Source organism: Oncorhynchus masou, unplaced genomic scaffold (assembly GCF_036934945.1).
Source record: "Oncorhynchus masou masou isolate Uvic2021 unplaced genomic scaffold, UVic_Omas_1.1 unplaced_scaffold_3524, whole genome shotgun sequence".
Lineage (NCBI taxonomy): Eukaryota > Metazoa > Chordata > Actinopteri > Salmoniformes > Salmonidae > Oncorhynchus > Oncorhynchus masou.
The window spans coordinates 12,830-32,418 of record NW_027009931.1 but is presented as its reverse complement, the minus strand read 5'-3'; the positions used below and the strand labels follow the sequence as shown (position 1 = coordinate 32,418).

Sequence of the window (19,589 nt, the reverse complement as noted above, 5' to 3'; positions counted from 1 at the left end):
TAGCTTTCAACATACCAATATTTGTGAACATTCATTCCCAAAGTTTAGCATATCTTTGCAAAGGGACTCTTATTCTGAAGGGAGAAAAATCCTAGCTCGTCCTGCCAGCATAACATCCTGCTGCGAGGAGAACGGGGATGATTCTTCCTGTGCGCAGATCAAGTGTTACGTGGCAATCACTGGGCGACTGTGAGCGCTGTCATCGTTTGTGGGTAACCCCCCCCCCAATTCATAAAAAAAAAATTAAAGATTAAAAAAGATTCTGTAAAAGTCCCAAGAATCGCAATTCATTTTATAAAGTGAACAGCTTACGTTTTAAAGCAATTAGTGTTTTTTTAAATGTATTGTTGGTTTACACAGTTGTATTTTTTTTTTTGCTTCATGTTTACTGGGGTCAACTAAGAAAAAGGGGAACAGGGAGAGCTTAATATTTTATGCGTTTTTTATTTCTTGGTCCAACAAGAGAGAACCAAACCTTTTGTTACCTAAGCCCATGCAGAGAAACCTCATGATGAATAACGCGTCGATGTATTGATGTGACATAGAGGAGGACAGCGCAAGCTTCTAACGGCTAGCTCACCCTGCGACTCAGATCCGTGACGTAGCTTTGTTTACGTTTGTTGTTAACGTTATAAACCTGACATAAGTAACGCACTGGGTAGAATTGTGACGTAAATGTACATACAAAGTATTAGCGCTTCAAAATATATATTTTTAAAGTTTCCAAAATTGTTTGTTTTGTAAATAGTTTTTGTTGTCCTGCTTAAATTAACCAACCATAGCTAGGAGAAGCTTATCGGTTTGTCCCATAGAGGAACGAGATCCAGTTTACAGTAGGGATCCCCTGTACTGGGGGTTAGGCGGGGCCGTACTGGGGGTTAGGCGGGGCCGTACTGGGGGTTAGGCGGGGCCGTACTGGGGGGTTAGGCAGGTGGGGGTTAGGCGGGGCCGTACTGGGGTTAGGCAGGTGGGGGTTAGGCGGGGCCGTACTGGGGTTAGCGGGGCCGTACTGGGGGTTAGGCGGGGCCGTACTGGGGGTTAGGCGGGGCCGTACTGGGGGTTAGGCGGGGCCGTACTGGGGGTTAGGCGGGGCCGTACTGGGGGTTAGGCAGGGCCGTACTGGGGGTTAGGCAGGTGGGGGTTAGGCGGGGCCGTACTGGGGGTTAGGCAGGTGGGGGTTAGGCGGGGCCGTACTGGGGGTTAGGCAGGTGGGGGTTAGGCGGGGCCGTACTGGGGGTTAGGCGGGTGGGGCCGTACTGGGGGTTAGGCGGGTGGGGCCGTACTGGGGGTTAGGCAGGTGGGGGTTAGGCGGGGCTAATCCTGTGTTTTATGTCTAAACAATCATCTCCCTTGGCCCCTCTGTGATCCAGGTCACCTCGAAGGTTGCAGTGCTGTTCATCACTGTCCAATACAACGTTACCATCTCTGCAAATGGTGAGTTTAACTTTTATATTGTTCCCCATATTAACTTTTAGCAATTTATATATTTTTAATATATTTTTAATTTAATTTTACTTGGTCAACTGTATGCTCTGGTATGGAGGTTATATCGACTTCCTCTTTTGCTTTCATAAAACAAAATCCATGACATTTTATTTTGAATGAATGACAAAGCAAAAAATTCCCTTTGACATCCTCATTTCTTACCCACCTTTTTGTCAGTGTGTCTGGACCTACTTTGCCTGTTATCCTGTCAGTGTAGAAACTTAACTCGGCAGCCTATAACTAGAATCTACTTGTAGTTCTAGAATCAGAAGGATTCTCCTATGGGGTTACAGAATAGAACTCTACTCTACTGGCCTTGCACTTCTAGAACACTGTTTCCACTTCTAGAACACTGTTTCCACTTCTAGAACACTTTTTTTCCCCTGTGATGCTACATTTAGTCTTCCTGATTTATAATGTTCTCCTGTTTGGTTGTCCTTGAAGAATTGGGGCTAGGGTTTACTACAGGCTACAGCATCACAGCCTCGGTTGTGTCCCAAATGGCACCCTATTCCATATGTGGTGCTCTGCTTTTGGCCAGGGCCTATTGGGTAGTGCGCTATATAGGGAAAAAGTTGAATGAATGTTTTTCTACAAACTCCTCCTTGTAACACTCATTCTATAACAGTGGAGCTCCGAACTCATTTATTCTAGCCATTCTACTTCCTGTACTACTTAAACCTAGCAGTTCTACTTCCTACTCTACTTTGCCTTATTTAAAGTCATGTGCGAGGTGCTGATGGAATGTGTTTCGTGATGTCAGATTTCATTTGAAGAGCAGATATTCTGGGCCGCTTCCCAAATGGCCCCCTATTCCTGACACGGTGCGTTACATTACATTACAGAGCCCTATGGACCCTGGTCTAAAGTAGTGCACTACATAGGGAATAGGGTGTCATAGGGCTCTGGTCTAAAGTAGTGCACTACATAGGGAATAGGGTGTCATAGGGCCCTGGTCTAAAGTAGTGCAATGTATAGGGTCCTGTGTGGCTCAGTCGGTAGAGCATGGCGCTTGCAACGCCAAGCGCCGTGGGTTCGATTCCCGCTGGGGCCACCCATATGTAAAAGTAGTGGCCCCAGCCGACTTGTAAGTCGCTTTGGACAAAAGCGTCTGCTAAATGGGATATATTTTTATATATATATATATATATATATATATATATATATATATATATATATATATATATATATATATATATATATATATATATATAGGGAATAGGGCTCTGGTCTAAAGTAGTGCACTATATAGGGAATAGGGTGTCATAGGGCTCTGGTCTAAAGTAGTGCACTATATAGGGAATAGGGTGTCATAGGGCTCTGGTCTAAAGTAGTGCACTACATAGGGAATAGGGTGTCATAGGACCCTGGTCTAAAGTAGTGCACTACATAGGGAATAGGGTGTCATAGAGCTCTGGTCTAAAGTAGTGCACTACATAGGGAATAGGGTGTCATAGGGCTCTGGTCTAAAGTAGTGCACTACATAGGGAATAGGGTGTCATAGGGCTCTGGTCTAAAGTAGTGCACTACATAGGGAATAGGGTGTCATAGGGCTCTGGTCTAAAGTAGTGCACTACATAGGGAATAGGGCTCTGGTCTAAAGTAGTGCACTACATAGGGAATAGGGCTCTGGTCTAAAGTAGTGCACTACATATGGAATAGGGCCCTGGTCTAAAGTAGTGCACTACATAGGGAGTAGGGTGTCATAGGGCCCTGGTCTAAAGTAGTGCAATGTATAGGGAATAGGGCTCTGGTCTAAAGTAGTGCACTACATAGGGAATAGAATGTCATAGGGCTCTGGTCTAAAGTAGTGCACTACATATGGAATAGGGTGTCATAGGGCTCTGGTCTGAAGTAGTGCGCTACATAGGGAATAGGGTGTCATAGGGCTCTGGTCTAAAGTAGTGCACTACATAGGGAATAGGGTGTCATAGGGCTCTGGTCTAAAGTAGTGCACTACATAGGGAATAGGGTGTCATAGGGCCCTGGTCTAAAGTAGTGCACTACATAGGGAATAGGGCTCTGGTCTAAAGTAGTGCACTACATAGGGAATAGGGTGTCATAGGGCTCTGGTCTAAAGTAGTGCACTACATAGGGAATAGGGTGCCATAGGGACACATATATTCAGCTCATAAGCCCTCTGTCATTCATTAACAGGCTGGTGTTTTCGGCTAAATTACTTGAGTAGCAGGTCAGGCAGGTATTTCCTAGTCAAGTTGCCTTTTCGGCTTCAGTAAACCTTTTCCTCACTTGTTATATATAGTATGTGGTTCTTAAAGCATCCATGAAGGCCTTTGTAAAGGCTTTGAAACCTTAATAAATGCTACGTGTATGTTTGTCTGAAGTGGGACCTCGGTGTGGTTATAGGGTCGGCTCCGACAGTGGGACCTCGGTGTGGTTATAGGGTCGGCTCCGACAGTGGGACCTCGGTGTGGTTATAGGGTCGGCTCCGACAGTGGGACCTCGGTGTGGTTATAGGGTCGGCTCCGACAGTGGGACCTCGGTGTGGTTATAGGGTCGGCTCCGACAGTGGGACCTCGGTGTGGTTATAGGGTCGGCTCCGACAGTGGGACCTCGGTGTGGTTATAGGGTCGGCTCCGACAGTGGGACCTCGGTGTGGTTATAGGGCCGGCTCCTACAGTGGGACCTCGGTGTGGTTATAGGGCCGGCTCCTACAGTGGGACCTCGGTGTGGTTATAGGGCCGGCTCCTACAGTGGGACCTCGGTGTGGTTATAGGGCCGGCTCCTACAGTGGGACCTCGGTGTGGTTATAGGGCCGGCTCCTACAGTGGGACCTCGGTGTGGTTATAGGGCCGGCTCCGACAGTGGGACCTCGGTGTGGTTATAGGGTCGGCTCCGACAGTGGGACCTCGGTGTGGTTATAGGGTCGGCTCCGACAGTGGGACCTCGGTGTGGTTATAGGGTCGGCTCCGACAGTGGGACCTCGGTGTGGTTATAGGGTCGGCTCCGACAGTGGGACCTCGGTGTGGTTATAGGGCCGGCTCCTACAGTGGGACCTCGGTGTGGTTATAGGGCCGGCTCCTACAGTGGGACCTCGGTGTGGTTATAGGGCCGGCTCCTACAGTGGGACCTCGGTGTGGTTATAGGGCCGGCTCCTACAGTGGGACCCCGGTGTGGTTATAGGGCCGGCTCCTACAGTGGGACCTCGGTGTGGTTATAGGGCCGGCTCCTACAGTGGGACCTCGGTGTGGTTATAGGGCCGGCTCCTACAGTGGGACCTCGGTGTGGTTATAGGGTCGGCTCCGACAGTGGGACCTCGGTGTGGTTATAGGGTCGGCTCCGACAGTGGGACCTCGGTGTGGTTATAGGGTCGGCTCCGACAGTGGGACCTCGGTGTGGTTATAGGGTCGGCTCCGACAGTGGGACCTCGGTGTGGTTATAGGGTCGGCTCCGACAGTGGGACCTCGGTGTGGTTATAGGGTCGGCTCCGACAGTGGGACTTCGGTGTGGTCTGGTGGTTATAGGGCCGGCACCGACAGTGGGACCTTGGTGTGGTTATAGGGCCAGCTCCTACAGTGGGACCTTGGTGTGGTCTGGTGGTTATAGGGCCGGCTCCGACAGTGGGACCTCGGTGTGGTCTGGTGGTTATAGGGCCGGCTCCGACAGGGGGACCTTGGTGTGGTTATAGGGCCGGCTCCGACAGTGGGACCTTGGTGTGGTTATAGGGCCGGCTCCGACAGTGGGACCTTGGTGTGGTCTGGTGGTTATAGGGCTGGTTCCGACAGTGGGACCTTGGCGTGGTTATAGGGCCGGCTCCGACAGTGGGACCTCGGTGTGGTTATAGGGCCGGCTCCGACAGTGGGACCTCGGTGTGGTTATAGTGCCGGCTCCGACAGTGGGACCTCGGTGTGGTTATAGGGCCGGCTCCGACAGTGGGACCTCGGTGTGGTTATAGGGCCGGCTCCGACAGTGGGACCTTGGTGTGGTTATAGGGCCGGTTCAATCTTGTCCAATACCGTTTGACATGTACTCTCTTATCGATTTATCTTTCCCCCTGTCTCCAATCTGTCCATTTCACATGCAAAATACTCCCATCAGATGGTCCAGCAGAGACAGTAGGGAATTAAGGGTTAATTAAGGCGAAATGCTTTGTCTCCCTATCAGAGGGCCTATCAGAGGAGAGCGTGGTGAACCACTTCCACCACGGGCTGAAGGATGTGGCCACCATCTTCTTCTACATGCTGGTGGCCATCATCATCCACGCTATCATCCAGGAGTATGTACTGGACGTAAGGACACACTCAGACACACACACACTCAGACACACACACACTCACACACTCAGACACACACACACACTCAGACACACACTCAGGCACACACACAGGCACACACACACACAGTGAAGAGGCGACTCCGGGATGCTGGCCTTCGAGGCAGAGTTCCTCTGTCCAGTGTCTGTGTTATTTTGCCCATCTTAGTATTTTCTTTTTATTGGTCAGTTTGAGATATGACTTTTTCTTTTCAACTCTGCCTAAAAGGCCAGCATCCCGGAGTCGCCTCTTCACTGTTGCAGTGCAGTGTTTTGTGGGTACTATTTAATGAAGCTGCCAGTTGAGGACTTGTGAGGTGGCTGTTTCTCAAACTAGACCCTATAATGTACTTGTCCTCTTGTTCAGTTGTGCACCGGGGCCTCCCACTCCTCTTTCTATTCTGGTTAGAGCCCGTTCTGTGAAGGGAGTAGTACACAGTGTTGTACGGGATCTTCAATTTCTCACATGGAATAGCCTTCATTTCTCAGAACAAGAATAGACTGATGAGTTTCAGAAGGAAGTGTTTGTTTCTGGCCATTTTGAGCCTGTAATCAAACCCACAAATACTGATGCTCCAGATACTCAACGAGTCTAAAGAAGACCAGTTTTATTGCTTCTGTAATCAGAACAACAGTTTTCAGCTGTGCTAACATAATTGCAGAAGGGTTTTCTAATGATCAATTAGTCTTTTAAAATGATAAACTTGGATTAGCTAACACAACGTGCCATTGGAACACAGGAGTGATGGTTGCTGATAATGGGCCTCTGTAAACCTATGTAGATATTCCATTAAAAATCTTCAGTTTCCAGCTACAATAGTCATTTACAACATTAACAATGTCTACAGTGTTTTTCTGATCAAGTTGATGTTATTTTAATGGGCAAAAAATGTGCTTTTCTTTCAAAAACAAGGACGTTTCTACGTGACCCCAAACCTTTGAATAGTAGTTTTGTGTTTAATAGTAATTTCAGTAATCAGCTCTTTTGCAAACATCAGCCACTTGACAGGTTGATGTACTGGCCGTTTTATTATTCTTCTAATAAAATTGGATAATAATTAATTACCTCTAACCTCTCTCTATCTATACACCACCACCTCTAACCTCTCTCTCTCTATACACCACCACCTCTAACCTCTCTCTATCTATACACCACCACCTCTAACCTCTCTCTATCTATACACCACCTCTAACCTCTCTCTATCTATACACCACCACCTCTAACCTCTCTCTCTATACACCACCACCTCTAACCTCTCTCTCTCTATACACCACCACCTCTAACCTCTCTCTCTCTATACACCACCACCTCTAACCTCTCTCTATCTATACACCACCACCTCTAACCTCTCTCTCTCTCTATACACCACCACCTCTAACCTCTCTCTATCTATACACCACCACCTCTAACCTCTCTCTCTATACACCACCACCTCTAACCTCTCTCTATCTATACACCACCACCTCTAACCTCTCTCTCTATACACCACCACCTCTAACCTCTCTCTATCTATACACCACCACCTCTAACCTCTCTCTCTATACACCACCACCTCTAACCTCTCTCTATCTATACACCACCACCTCTAACCTCTCTCTCTCTATACACCACCACCTCTAACCTCTCTATCTATACACCACCACCTCTAACCTCTCTCTATCTATACACCACCACCTCTAACCTCTCTCTATCTATACACCACCACCTCTAACCTCTCTCTCTATACACCACCACCTCTAACCTCTCTCTCTCTATACACCACCACCTCTAACCTCTCTCTCTCTATACACCACCACCTCTAACCTCTCTCTATCTATACACCACCACCTCTAACCTCTCTCTATCTATACACCACCACCTCTAACCTCTCTCTATCTATACACCACCACCTCTAACCTCTCTCTCTATACACCACCACCTCTAACCTCTCTCTCTCTATACACCACCACCTCTAACCTCTCTCTCTCTATACACCACCACCTCTAACCTCTCTCTCTCTATACACCACCACCTCTAACCTCTCTCTATCTATACACCACCACCTCTAACCTCTCTCTCTCTATACACCACCACCTCTAACCTCTCTCTATACACCACCACCTCTAACCTCTCTCTCTATACACCACCACCTCTAACCTCTCTCTATCTATACACCACCACCTCTAACCTCTCTCTCTCTATACACCACCACCTCTAACCTCTCTCTCTCTATACACCACCACCTCTAACCTCTCTCTATCTATACACCACCACCTCTAACCTCTCTCTATCTATACACCACCACCTCTAACCTCTCTCTATCTATACACCACCACCTCTAACCTCTCTCTATCTATACACCACCACCTCTAACCTCTCTCTATCTATACACCACCACCTCTAACCTCTCTCTATCTATACACCACCACCTCTAACCTCTCTCTCTCTATACACCACCACCTCTAACCTCTCTCTCTCTCTATACACCACCACCTCTAACCTCTCTCTCTATACACCACCACCTCTAACCTCTCTCTCTATACACCACCACCTCTAACCTCTCTCTCTCTATACACCACCACCTCTAACCTCTCTCTCTCTATACACCACCACCTCTAACCTCTCTCTATCTATACACCACCACCTCTAACCTCTCTCTATCTATACACCACCACCTCTAACCTCTCTCTATCTATACACCACCACCTCTAACCTCTCTCTATCTATACACCACCACCTCTAACCTCTCTCTATCTATACACCATCACCTCTAACCTCTCTCTCTATACACCACCACCTCTAACCTCTCTCTCTCTATACACCACCACCTCTAACCTCTCTCTCTCTATACACCACCACCTCTAACCTCTCTCTATCTATACACCACCACCTCTAACCTCTCTCTATCTATACACCACCACCTCTAACCTCTCTCTATCTATACACCACCACCTCTAACCTCTCTCTATCTATACACCACCACCTCTAACCTCTCTCTATACACCACCACCTCTAACCTCTCTCTCTCTCTATACACCACCACCTCTAACCTCTCTCTCTATACACCACCACCTCTAACCTCTCTCTCTATACACCACCACCTCTAACCTCTCTCTCTCTATACACCACCACCTCTAACCTCTCTCTCTATACACCACCACCTCTAACCTCTCTCTATCTATACACCACCACCTCTAACCTCTCTCTATCTATACACCACCACCTCTAACCTCTCTCTCTCTATACACCACCACCTCTAACCTCTCTCTCTCTATACACCACCACCTCTAACCTCTCTCTCTCTCTATACACCACCACCTCTAACCTCTCTCTCTATACACCACCACCTCTAACCTCTCTCTCTATACACCACCACCTCTAACCTCTCTCTATCTATACACCACCACCTCTAACCTCTCTCTCTATACACCACCACCTCTAACCTCTCTCTATACACCACCACCTCTAACCTCTCTCTCTATACACCACCACCTCTAACCTCTCTCTCTATACACCACCACCTCTAACCTCTCTCTCTCTCTCTATACACCACCACCTCTAACCTCTCTCTCTATACACCACCACCTCTAACCTCTCTCTCTCTCTATACACCACCACCTCTAACCTCTCTCTCTCTCTCTATACACCACCACCTCTAACCTCTCTCTCTCTCTATACACCACCACCTCTAACCTCTCTCTCTCTCTATACACCACCACCTCTAACCTCTCTCTCTCTCTATACACCACCACCACCTCTAACCTCTCTCTCTCTCTCTATACACCACCGCCACCTCTAACCTCTCTCTCTCTATACACCACCGCCACCTCTAACCTCTCTCTCTATACACCACCGCCACCTCTAACCTCTCTCTCTCTATACACCACCGCCACCTCTAACCTCTCTCTCTCTCTACACCACCGCCACCTCTAACCTCTCTCTCTCTCTATACACCACCGCCACCTCTAACCTCTCTCTCTCTATACACCACCGCCACCTCTAACCTCTCTCTCTCTCTACACCACCGCCACCTCTAACCTCTCTCTCGCTCTATACACCACCGCCACCTCTAACCTCTCTCTCGCTCTATACACCACCGCCACCTCTAACCTCTCTCTCTCGCTCTATACACCACCGCCACCTCTAACCTCTCTCTCTCTCTCTATACACCACCGCCACCTCTAACCTCTCTCTCTCTCTCTATACACCACCGCCACCTCTAACCTCTCTCTCTCTCTATACACCACCGCCACCTCTAACCTCTCTCTCTCTCTATACACCACCGCCACCTCTAACCTCTCTCTCTCTCTCTCTATACACCACCTCTAACCTCTCTCTCTCTCTCTCTATACACCACCGCCACCTCTAACCTCTCTCTCTCTCTCTCTATACACCACCGCCACCTCTAACCTCTCTCTCTCTCTCTCTATACACCACCGCCACCTCTAACCTCTCTCTCTCTCTACACCACCGCCACCTCTAACCTCTCTCTCTCTCTCTATACACCACCGCCACCTCTAACCTCTCTCTCTCTCTCTCTCTATACACCACCGCCACCTCTAACCTCTCTCTCTCTCTCTCTATACACCACCGCCACCTCTAACCTCTCTCTCTCTCTCTCTATACACCACCGCCACCTCTAACCTCTCTCTCTATTTGTTATGCAGAAAATCAACCGAAAGATGCACTTCTCTAAGACCAAGCACAGCAAGTTCAACGAGTCAGGCCAGCTCTCTGCCTTCTACCTGTTCTCCTTCGGGTGGGGAACCAGCATCCTCATTTCTGTATGTGCTTTTAAACTATAATGTTTACTGTATTGTCGGGTGTTGGAAGATGTCGGTGGTTTTAAATGGTCTACATTCTGGGCTGTTTTGTTTACTGGGCTAGTGGTGTGTTCCTGTTTTTGTTTAAGACCATCTGATTGGTGTGTGTGTGACTTTGTTTCTCTTCCAGGAGAACTTCCTGTCCAACCCAGTGAGTCTGTGGGATGGATACCCTCATACCCTGATGCCGTAAGTCCTGAACCCTTTTTCTATGCAAACCCAAACATCTGACTGTTTTACATATCATCTTTGTAGTTGTTTCCTTGTAATGGCCAACGCTCATCATTCACAGTACTCCTCAGTTCCCTAATGTCAACTGGTGGGATATTTGCATAGGAGTGGGTGGCTTTGTTTAAACACACAGACAGAGTGTTTGTACTTAGAGAGCATTAGTTCCCTTAAGTATCTCTGTGGAAACCGTTCTGCTTATTCTAGCTTCAGATGTGCTCTTTGTTAGTCACAGGATTTCAGGTTGGAAAGGTGGTTAGTTAGGGTTAATAAGATGGCTAGTTAGGGTTAGTTAGGGTTAATAAGATGGCTAGTTAGGGTTAGTTAGGGTTAATAAGATGGCTAGTTAGGGTTAAGATGGTTAGTTAGGGTTAATAAGATGGCTAGTTAGGGTTAATAAGATGGTTAGTAATGGTTAGTTAGGGTTAATAAGATGGCTAGTTAGGGTTAATAAGATGGCTAGTTAGGGTTAATAAGATGGCTAGTTAGGGTTAATAAGATGGCTAGTTAGGGTTAATAAGATGGCTAGTTAGGGTTAAGATGGTTAGTTAGGGTTAATAAGATGGCTAGTTAGGGTTAATAAGATGGTTAGTAATGGTTAGTTAGGGTTAATAAGATGGCTAGTTAGGGTTAAGATGGCTAGTTAGGGTTAAGATGGTTAGTTAGGGTTAATAAGATGGCTAGTTAGGGTTAAGATGGTTAGTTAGGGTTAATAAGATGGCTAGTTAGGGTTAATAAGATGGTTAGTAATGGTTAGTTAGGGTTAATAAGATGGCTAGTTAGGGTTAATAAGATGGCTAGTTAGGGTTAATAAGATGGCTAGTTAGGGTTAATAAGATGGCTAGTTAGGGTTAATAAGATGGCTAGTTAGGGTTAATAAGATGGTTAGTAAGGGTTAGTTAGGGTTAATAAGATGGCTAGTAAGGGTTAGTTAGGGTTAATAAGATGGCTAGTAAGGGTTAGTTAGGGTTAATAAGATGGTTAGTTAGGGTTAATAAGATGGTTAGTTAGGGTTAATAAGATGGTTAGTAATGGTTAGTTAGGGTTAATAAGATGGTTAGTAAGGTTTAGTTAGGGTTAATAAGATGGCTAGTTAGGGTTAGTTAGGGTTAATAAGATGGCTAGTTAGGGTTAATAAGATGGCTAGTTAGGGTTAGTTAGGGTTAATAAGATGGCTAGTTAGGGTTAGTTAGGGTTAATAAGATGGCTAGTTAGGGTTAATAAGATGGTTAGTTAGGGTTAGTAAGGGTTAGTTAGGATTAGTAAGATGGTTAGTTAGGGTTAATAAGATGGTTAGTAAGGGTTAGTAAGGGTTAATAAGATGGTTAGTAAGGGTTAGTTAGCGTTAGTTAGGGTTAATAAGATGGCGAGTAATGGTTGTGTTAGTCACATGATTTCCATAGTTAAGTGTCAAAGTAGATTTTTGCCTAATATAGACATACCAACAAACAAAAAGTAATTATTTATCACGAGAGCCATAAACAGGAGGTGGAGTCATTTGAGGGCACGAACTCAAGTACACCGTACAAATGACAAATCAGTGGAGTGATATATATATATATATATATATATAGTTACAATCACATTTTATAAATGTCATACTATAGTATTTCACCTTCTAACTAAATACATGTGATCGTACTTAATGACAGGCTTGGGACCGTTTCGTATATCTACCAGACAATTCTCAGCCCAGCATCCTCCGACCAATGAAGAGATGCCATATCAAACGCATGCGCTACTCGTTACAGCGTCAGCTTTAAAACACCGCGTGATATCTGTCCACCTGTGACCGAGAGGACACTGGTCTTGTTTCTATTCCACAAAATGATTTAGTATTCTTTCATGTTGAAAGCTCTAAACCCATCTGAGAACATCACAGTGAGATGATGATGATACTGCTTGAGGTGCTCTCTCCTTTCATATGCCGTATCGTAAGCGGAGTTGCAAGTGTGTAAATTATTATGATTATTATTTTAAATAGGATTTGGGGGCGTTTCTTTTTAAATAGGATTTGGGGGCGTTTCTTTTTAAATAGGATTTGGGGGCGTTTCTTTTTAAATAGGAGTTGGGGGCGTTTCTTTTTAAATAGGAGTTGGGGGCGTTTCTTTTTAAATAGGAGTTGGGGGCGTTTCTTTTTAAATAGGAGTTGGGGGGGTTTGTTTTTAAATAGGAGTTGGGGCGTTTCTTTTTAAATAGGAGTTGGGGGCGTTTCTTTTTAAATAGGAGTTGGGGGCGTTTCTTTTTAAATAGGAGTTGGGGGCGTTTCTTTTTAAATAGGAGTTGGGGGCGTTTCTTTTTAAATAGGAGTTGTGAGGTGTTCTCTTCAAACCCTCCTCTGTGGAATGAGTGAATCATATCACTCAGCATGACTTCTCCTAGGTACCTCTGTGTGTAACCCGTCTAGTGCTATTTAATAGCAAATTGTAACTGCTTTTTTTTCTTTTTGTATGTGCAAAATGCTACTATAACATTGCCTTACCTACCTTAGTTGAATTCACTTTATTTATTTTGTTTTAAGTCGCTCTCGAAGTGTCTGCTAAATGAACTAAGAATATAAGGTAGTGATAGAATGGACTTGGTGTTTTTGTTTGTCCTGTTTGTAGGTTCCAGATGAAATTCTATTTTATCAGTCAGATGGGCTACTGGCTTCACGCTCTGCCTGAGATCTACTTCCAGAAGACCAAGAAGGTGAGCACTTGGTCTGTTGGAGTACTATGTGTACTCTGTGTATGTGTACTGTTTGGATTGAATTGACTGAACTCACAAGTGTTAGTTCCTTGCTGATGTACTACTTGTGTTTCAAAAGAAGTCGAAACATTTTGACCACCAATTTGACTTGTCGTCATTACAGAGTTAAATGTTGGCTGTGTCCCAAGCAGTTTGTTTTCCTGAAATCTCTTTTGCTGTTCGCTTGCAGGAGGATGTTCCCCGTCAGTTGGTGTATATCTCTCTGTACTTAGTTCACATCGCAGGAGCTTACGTTCTCAAGTAAGACCGGTTCACATCAACAACACTCGAACATTATTGTTTTGTCCAATTGTACACAAGGCCAGTGGAAAATCTCTCTGAAAGATGCTTTACACACAGAGGCTTGAGGTTGGATCAGGGGGCTGACGACAGCAGGGTGGTTGGATCAGAGGGCTGACGACACCAGGGTGGTTGGATCAGAGGGCTGACTACAGCCGGGCGGTTGGATCAGAGGGCTGACGACAGCAGGGTGGTTGGATCAGAGGGCTGACGACACCAGGGAGTTTAGATCAGAGGGCTGACTACAGCCGGGCGGTTGGATCAGAGGGCTGACGACAGCAGGGCGGTTGGATCAGAGGGTAGACTACAGCAGGGCGGTTGGATCAGAGGGCTGACTACAGCAGGGCGGTTGGATCAGAGGGTAGACGACAGCAGGGCGGTTGGATCAGAGGGCTGACGACACCAGGGTGGTTGGATCAGAGGGTAGACTACAGCAGGGTGGTTGGATCAGAGGGCTGACTACAGCAGGGCGGTTGGATCAGAGGGCTGACTACAGCAGGGCGGTTGGATCAGAGGGTAGACGACACCAGGGTGGTTGGATCAGAGGGTAGACTACAGCAGGGCGGTTGGATAAGAGGGCTGACGACACCAGGGTGGTTGGATCAGAGGGCTGACTACAGCAGGGCGGTTGGATAAGAGGGCTGACGACACCAGGGTGGTTGGATCAGAGGGTAGACGACACCAGGGTGGTTGGATCAGAGGGTAGACTACAGCAGGGCGGTTGGATCAGAGGGTAGACTACAGCAGGGCGGTTGGATCAGAGGGCTGACGACACCAGGGTGGTTGGATCAGAGGGTAGACGACACCAGGGTGGTTGGATCAGAGGGTAGACTACAGCAGGGCGGTTGGATCAGAGGGCTGACGACACCAGGGCGGTTGGATCAGAGGGTAGACTACAGCAGGGCGGTTGGATCAGAGGGCTGACTACAGCAGGGCGGTTGGATCAGAGGGCTGACTACAGCAGGGCGGTTGGATCAGAGGGCTGACTACAGCAGGGCGGTTGGATCAGAGGGCTGACTACAGCAGGGCGGTTGGATAAGAGGGCTGATGACACCAGGGTGGTTGGATCAGAGGGCTGACTACAGCAGGGCGGTTGGATAAGAGGGCTGACGACACCAGGGTGGTTGGATCAGAGGGTAGACGACACCAGGGCGGTTGGATCAGAGGGCTGACTACAGCAGGGCGGTTGGATTAGAGGGCTGACTACACCAGGGTGGTTGGATCAGAGGGCTGATGACACCAGGGTGGTTGGATCAGAGGGTAGACTACAGCAGGGCGGTTGGATAAGAGGGCTGACTACAGCAGGGCGGTTGGATCAGAGGGTAGACGACACCAGGGTGGTTGGATCAGAGGGTAGACTACAGCAGGGCGGTTGGATCAGAGGGTAGACTACAGCAGGGCGGTTGGATCAGAGGGCTGACGACACCAGGGTGGTTGGATCAGAGGGTAGACGACACCAGGGTGGTTGGATCAGAGGGTAGACTACAGCAGGGCGGTTGGATCAGAGGGCTGACGACACCAGGGTGGTTGGATCAGAGGGTAGACTACAGCAGGGCGGTTGGATCAGAGGGCTGACGACACCAGGGTGGTTGGATCAGAGGGTAGACGACACCAGGGTGGTTGGATCAGAGGGTAGACTACAGCAGGGCGGTTGGATCAGAGGGCTGACGACACCAGGGTGGTTGGATCAGAGGGTAGACTACAGCAGGGCGGTTGGATCAGAGGGCTGACGACACCAGGGTGGTTGGATCAGAGGGTAGACTACAGCAGGGTGGTTGGATCAGAGGGCTGACTACAGCAGGGCGGTTGGATCAGAGGGCTGACTACAGCCGGGCGGTTGGATCAGAGGGCTGACGACACCAGGGTGGTTGGATCAGAGGGTAGACTACAGCCGGGCGGTTGGATCAGAGGGTAGACTACAGCCGGGCGGTTGGATCAGAGGGCTGACTACAGCCGGGCGGTTGGATCAGAGGGCTGACGACACCAGGGCGGTTGGATCAGAGGGCTGACGACACCAGGGCGGTTGGATCAGAGGGCTGACTACAGCCGGGCGGTTGGATCAGAGGGCTGACGACAGCAGGGCGGTTGGATCAGAGGGCTGACGACACCAGGGTGGTTGGATCAGAGGGTAGACTACAGCAGGGTGGTTGGATCAGAGGGCTGACTACAGCAGGGTGGTTGGATCAGAGGGCTGACTACAGCAGGGCGGTTGGATCAGAGGGTAGACGACACCAGGGTGGTTGGATCAGAGGGTAGACTACAGCAGGGCGGTTGGATAAGAGGGCTGACGACACCAGGGTGGTTGGATCAGAGGGCTGACTACAGCAGGGCGGTTGGATAAGAGGGCTGACGACACCAGGGTGGTTGGATCAGAGGGTAGACGACACCAGGGTGGTTGGATCAGAGGGTAGACTACAGCAGGGCGGTTGGATCAGAGGGTAGACTACAGCAGGGCGGTTGGATCAGAGGGCTGACGACACCAGGGTGGTTGGATCAGAGGGTAGACGACACCAGGGTGGTTGGATCAGAGGGTAGACTACAGCAGGGCGGTTGGATCAGAGGGCTGACGACACCAGGGCGGTTGGATCAGAGGGTAGACTACAGCAGGGCGGTTGGATCAGAGGGCTGACTACAGCAGGGCGGTTGGATCAGAGGGCTGACTACAGCAGGGCGGTTGGATCAGAGGGCTGACTACAGCAGGGCGGTTGGATAAGAGGGCTGATGACACCAGGGTGGTTGGATCAGAGGGCTGACTACAGCAGGGCGGTTGGATAAGAGGGCTGACGACACCAGGGTGGTTGGATCAGAGGGTAGACGACACCAGGGCGGTTGGATCAGAGGGCTGACTACAGCAGGGCGGTTGGATTAGAGGGCTGACTACACCAGGGTGGTTGGATCAGAGGGCTGATGACACCAGGGTGGTTGGATCAGAGGGCTGACTACAGCAGGGCGGTTGGATAAGAGGGCTGACTACAGCAGGGCGGTTGGATCAGAGGGTAGACGACACCAGGGTGGTTGGATCAGAGGGTAGACTACAGCAGGGCGGTTGGATCAGAGGGTAGACTACAGCAGGGCGGTTGGATCAGAGGGCTGACGACACCAGGGTGGTTGGATCAGAGGGTAGACGACACCAGGGTGGTTGGATCAGAGGGTAGACTACAGCAGGGCGGTTGGATCAGAGGGCTGACGACACCAGGGTGGTTGGATCAGAGGGTAGACTACAGCAGGGCGGTTGGATCAGAGGGCTGACGACACCAGGGTGGTTGGATCAGAGGGTAGACGACACCAGGGTGGTTGGATCAGAGGGTAGACTACAGCAGGGCGGTTGGATCAGAGGGCTGACGACACCAGGGTGGTTGGATCAGAGGGTAGACTACAGCAGGGCGGTTGGATCAGAGGGCTGACGACACCAGGGTGGTTGGATCAGAGGGTAGACTACAGCAGGGTGGTTGGATCAGAGGGCTGACTACAGCAGGGCGGTTGGATCAGAGGGCTGACTACAGCCGGGCGGTTGGATCAGAGGGCTGACGACACCAGGGTGGTTGGATCAGAGGGTAGACTACAGCCGGGCGGTTGGATCAGAGGGTAGACTACAGCCGGGCGGTTGGATCAGAGGGCTGACTACAGCCGGGCGGTTGGATCAGAGGGCTGACGACACCAGGGCGGTTGGATCAGAGGGCTGACGACACCAGGGCGGTTGGATCAGAGGGCTGACTACAGCCGGGCGGTTGGATCAGAGGGCTGACGACACCAGGGCGGTTGGATCAGAGGGCTGACTACAGCCGGGCGGTTGGATCAGAGGGCTGACGACACCAGGGCGGTTGGATCAGAGGGCTGACTACAGCCGGGCGGTTGGATCAGAGGGCTGACGACACCAGGGCGGTTGGATCAGAGGGCTGACGACACCAGGGCGGTTGGATCAGAGGGCTGACGACACCAGGGCGGTTGGATCAGAGGGCTGACTACAGCCGGGCGGTTGGATCAGAGGGCTGACTACATTTTTACTCTGTCCACGGCTCCTCTTTTTTGATATGACAATTAGATGGTTGGAAATTAACACACCATAGCAAGGCTCGGGTTCATGGTTAAAATGGCACTTTTCTAGCCAAAGAAAGGCGAAGTATTTCCTTACCTCTCTGTGAGGCTCGAACCTTCTAATTAGTTGTCATTACTGTGGTAACAGAGGGATCTAACGGCGTCCATTTTGTGTCTTCCAGTCTGAATCGTCTGGCTCTGGTCCTGCTGGTGTTGCACTGCTTCGTAGAGCTTCTCTTCCACGTGTCCCGCCTGGTCTACTTCAGCAACGAGAAGAGACAGACTGGGTGAACACACACACACACACACACACACACACACAGAGACTGGGTGAACACACACACACAGAGACTGGGTGAACACACACACACAGAGACTGGGTGAACACACACACACAGAGACTGGGTGAACACACACACACAGAGACTGGGTGAACACACACACACAGAGACTGGGTGAACACACACACACAGAGACTGGGTGAACACACACACACAGAGACTGGGTGAACACACACACACACAGAGACTGGGTGAACACACACACACACAGAGACTGGGTGAACACACACACACAGAGACTGGGTGAACACACACACACAGAGACTGGGTGAACACACACGCACAGAGACTGGGTGAACACACACGCACAGAGACTGGGTGAACACACACGCACAGAGACTGGGTGAACACACACGCACAGAGACTGGGTGAACACACACGCACAGAGACTGGGTGAACACACACGCACAGAGACTGGGTGAACACACACGCACAGAGACTGGGTGAACACACACGCACAGAGACTGGGTGAACACACACGCACAGAGACTGGGTGAACACACACGCACAGAGACTGGGTGAACACACACGCACAGAGACTGGGTGAACACACACACACACACGCACAGAGACTGGGTGAACACACACACACACACACACAGAGACTGGGTGAACACACACACACACACACACAGAGACTGGGTGAACACACACACACACACAGAGACTGGGTGAACACACACACACACACGCACAGAGACTGGGTGAACACACACACACACACGCACAGAGACTGGGTGAACACACACACACACACACTGGGTGAACACACACACACACACACACACTGGGTGAACACACACACACACACACACAGAGACTGGGTGAACACACACACACACACACACAGAGACTGGGTGAACACACACACACACACACACAGAGACTGGGTGAACACACACACACACACACACAGAGACTGGGTGAACACACACACACACACACAGACTGGGTGAACACACACACACACACACAGAGACTGGGTGAACACACACACACACACACACAGACTGGGTGAACACACACACACACAGACTGGGTGAACACACACACACACACACAGAGACTGGGTGAACACACACACACACACACAGAGACTGGGTGAACACACACACACACACACAGAGACTGGGTGAACACACACACACACACACACACAGAGACTGGGTGAACACACACACACACACACACAGAGACTGGGTGAACACACACACACACACACACACACACACACACACACACACACACACAGAGACTGTGAACACACACACACACACACACAGAGACTGGGTGAACACACACACACACACACACAGAGACTGGGTGAACACACACACACACACACACAGAGACTGGGTGAACACACACACACACACACACAGAGACTGGGTGAA

General features: G+C 49.3%; 1 protein-coding gene across 1 annotated transcript; it reads left to right on the top strand.

Moving 5' to 3' along the window:
• Nucleotides 1-1,337: 1,337 nt before the first annotated feature.
• LOC135534525 (translocating chain-associated membrane protein 1-like 1) lies at nucleotides 1,338-18,141 on the top strand (the record flags this gene model as incomplete). The annotated part of the gene is made up of 7 exons (XM_064961482.1): nucleotides 1,338-1,434; nucleotides 5,611-5,735; nucleotides 10,406-10,522; nucleotides 10,692-10,750; nucleotides 13,396-13,480; nucleotides 13,710-13,780; nucleotides 18,037-18,141. Coding segments are annotated over 7 exons (659 nt in total), but the record flags the coding sequence as incomplete, so codon positions are not given.
• Nucleotides 18,142-19,589: the final 1,448 nt, after the last annotated feature.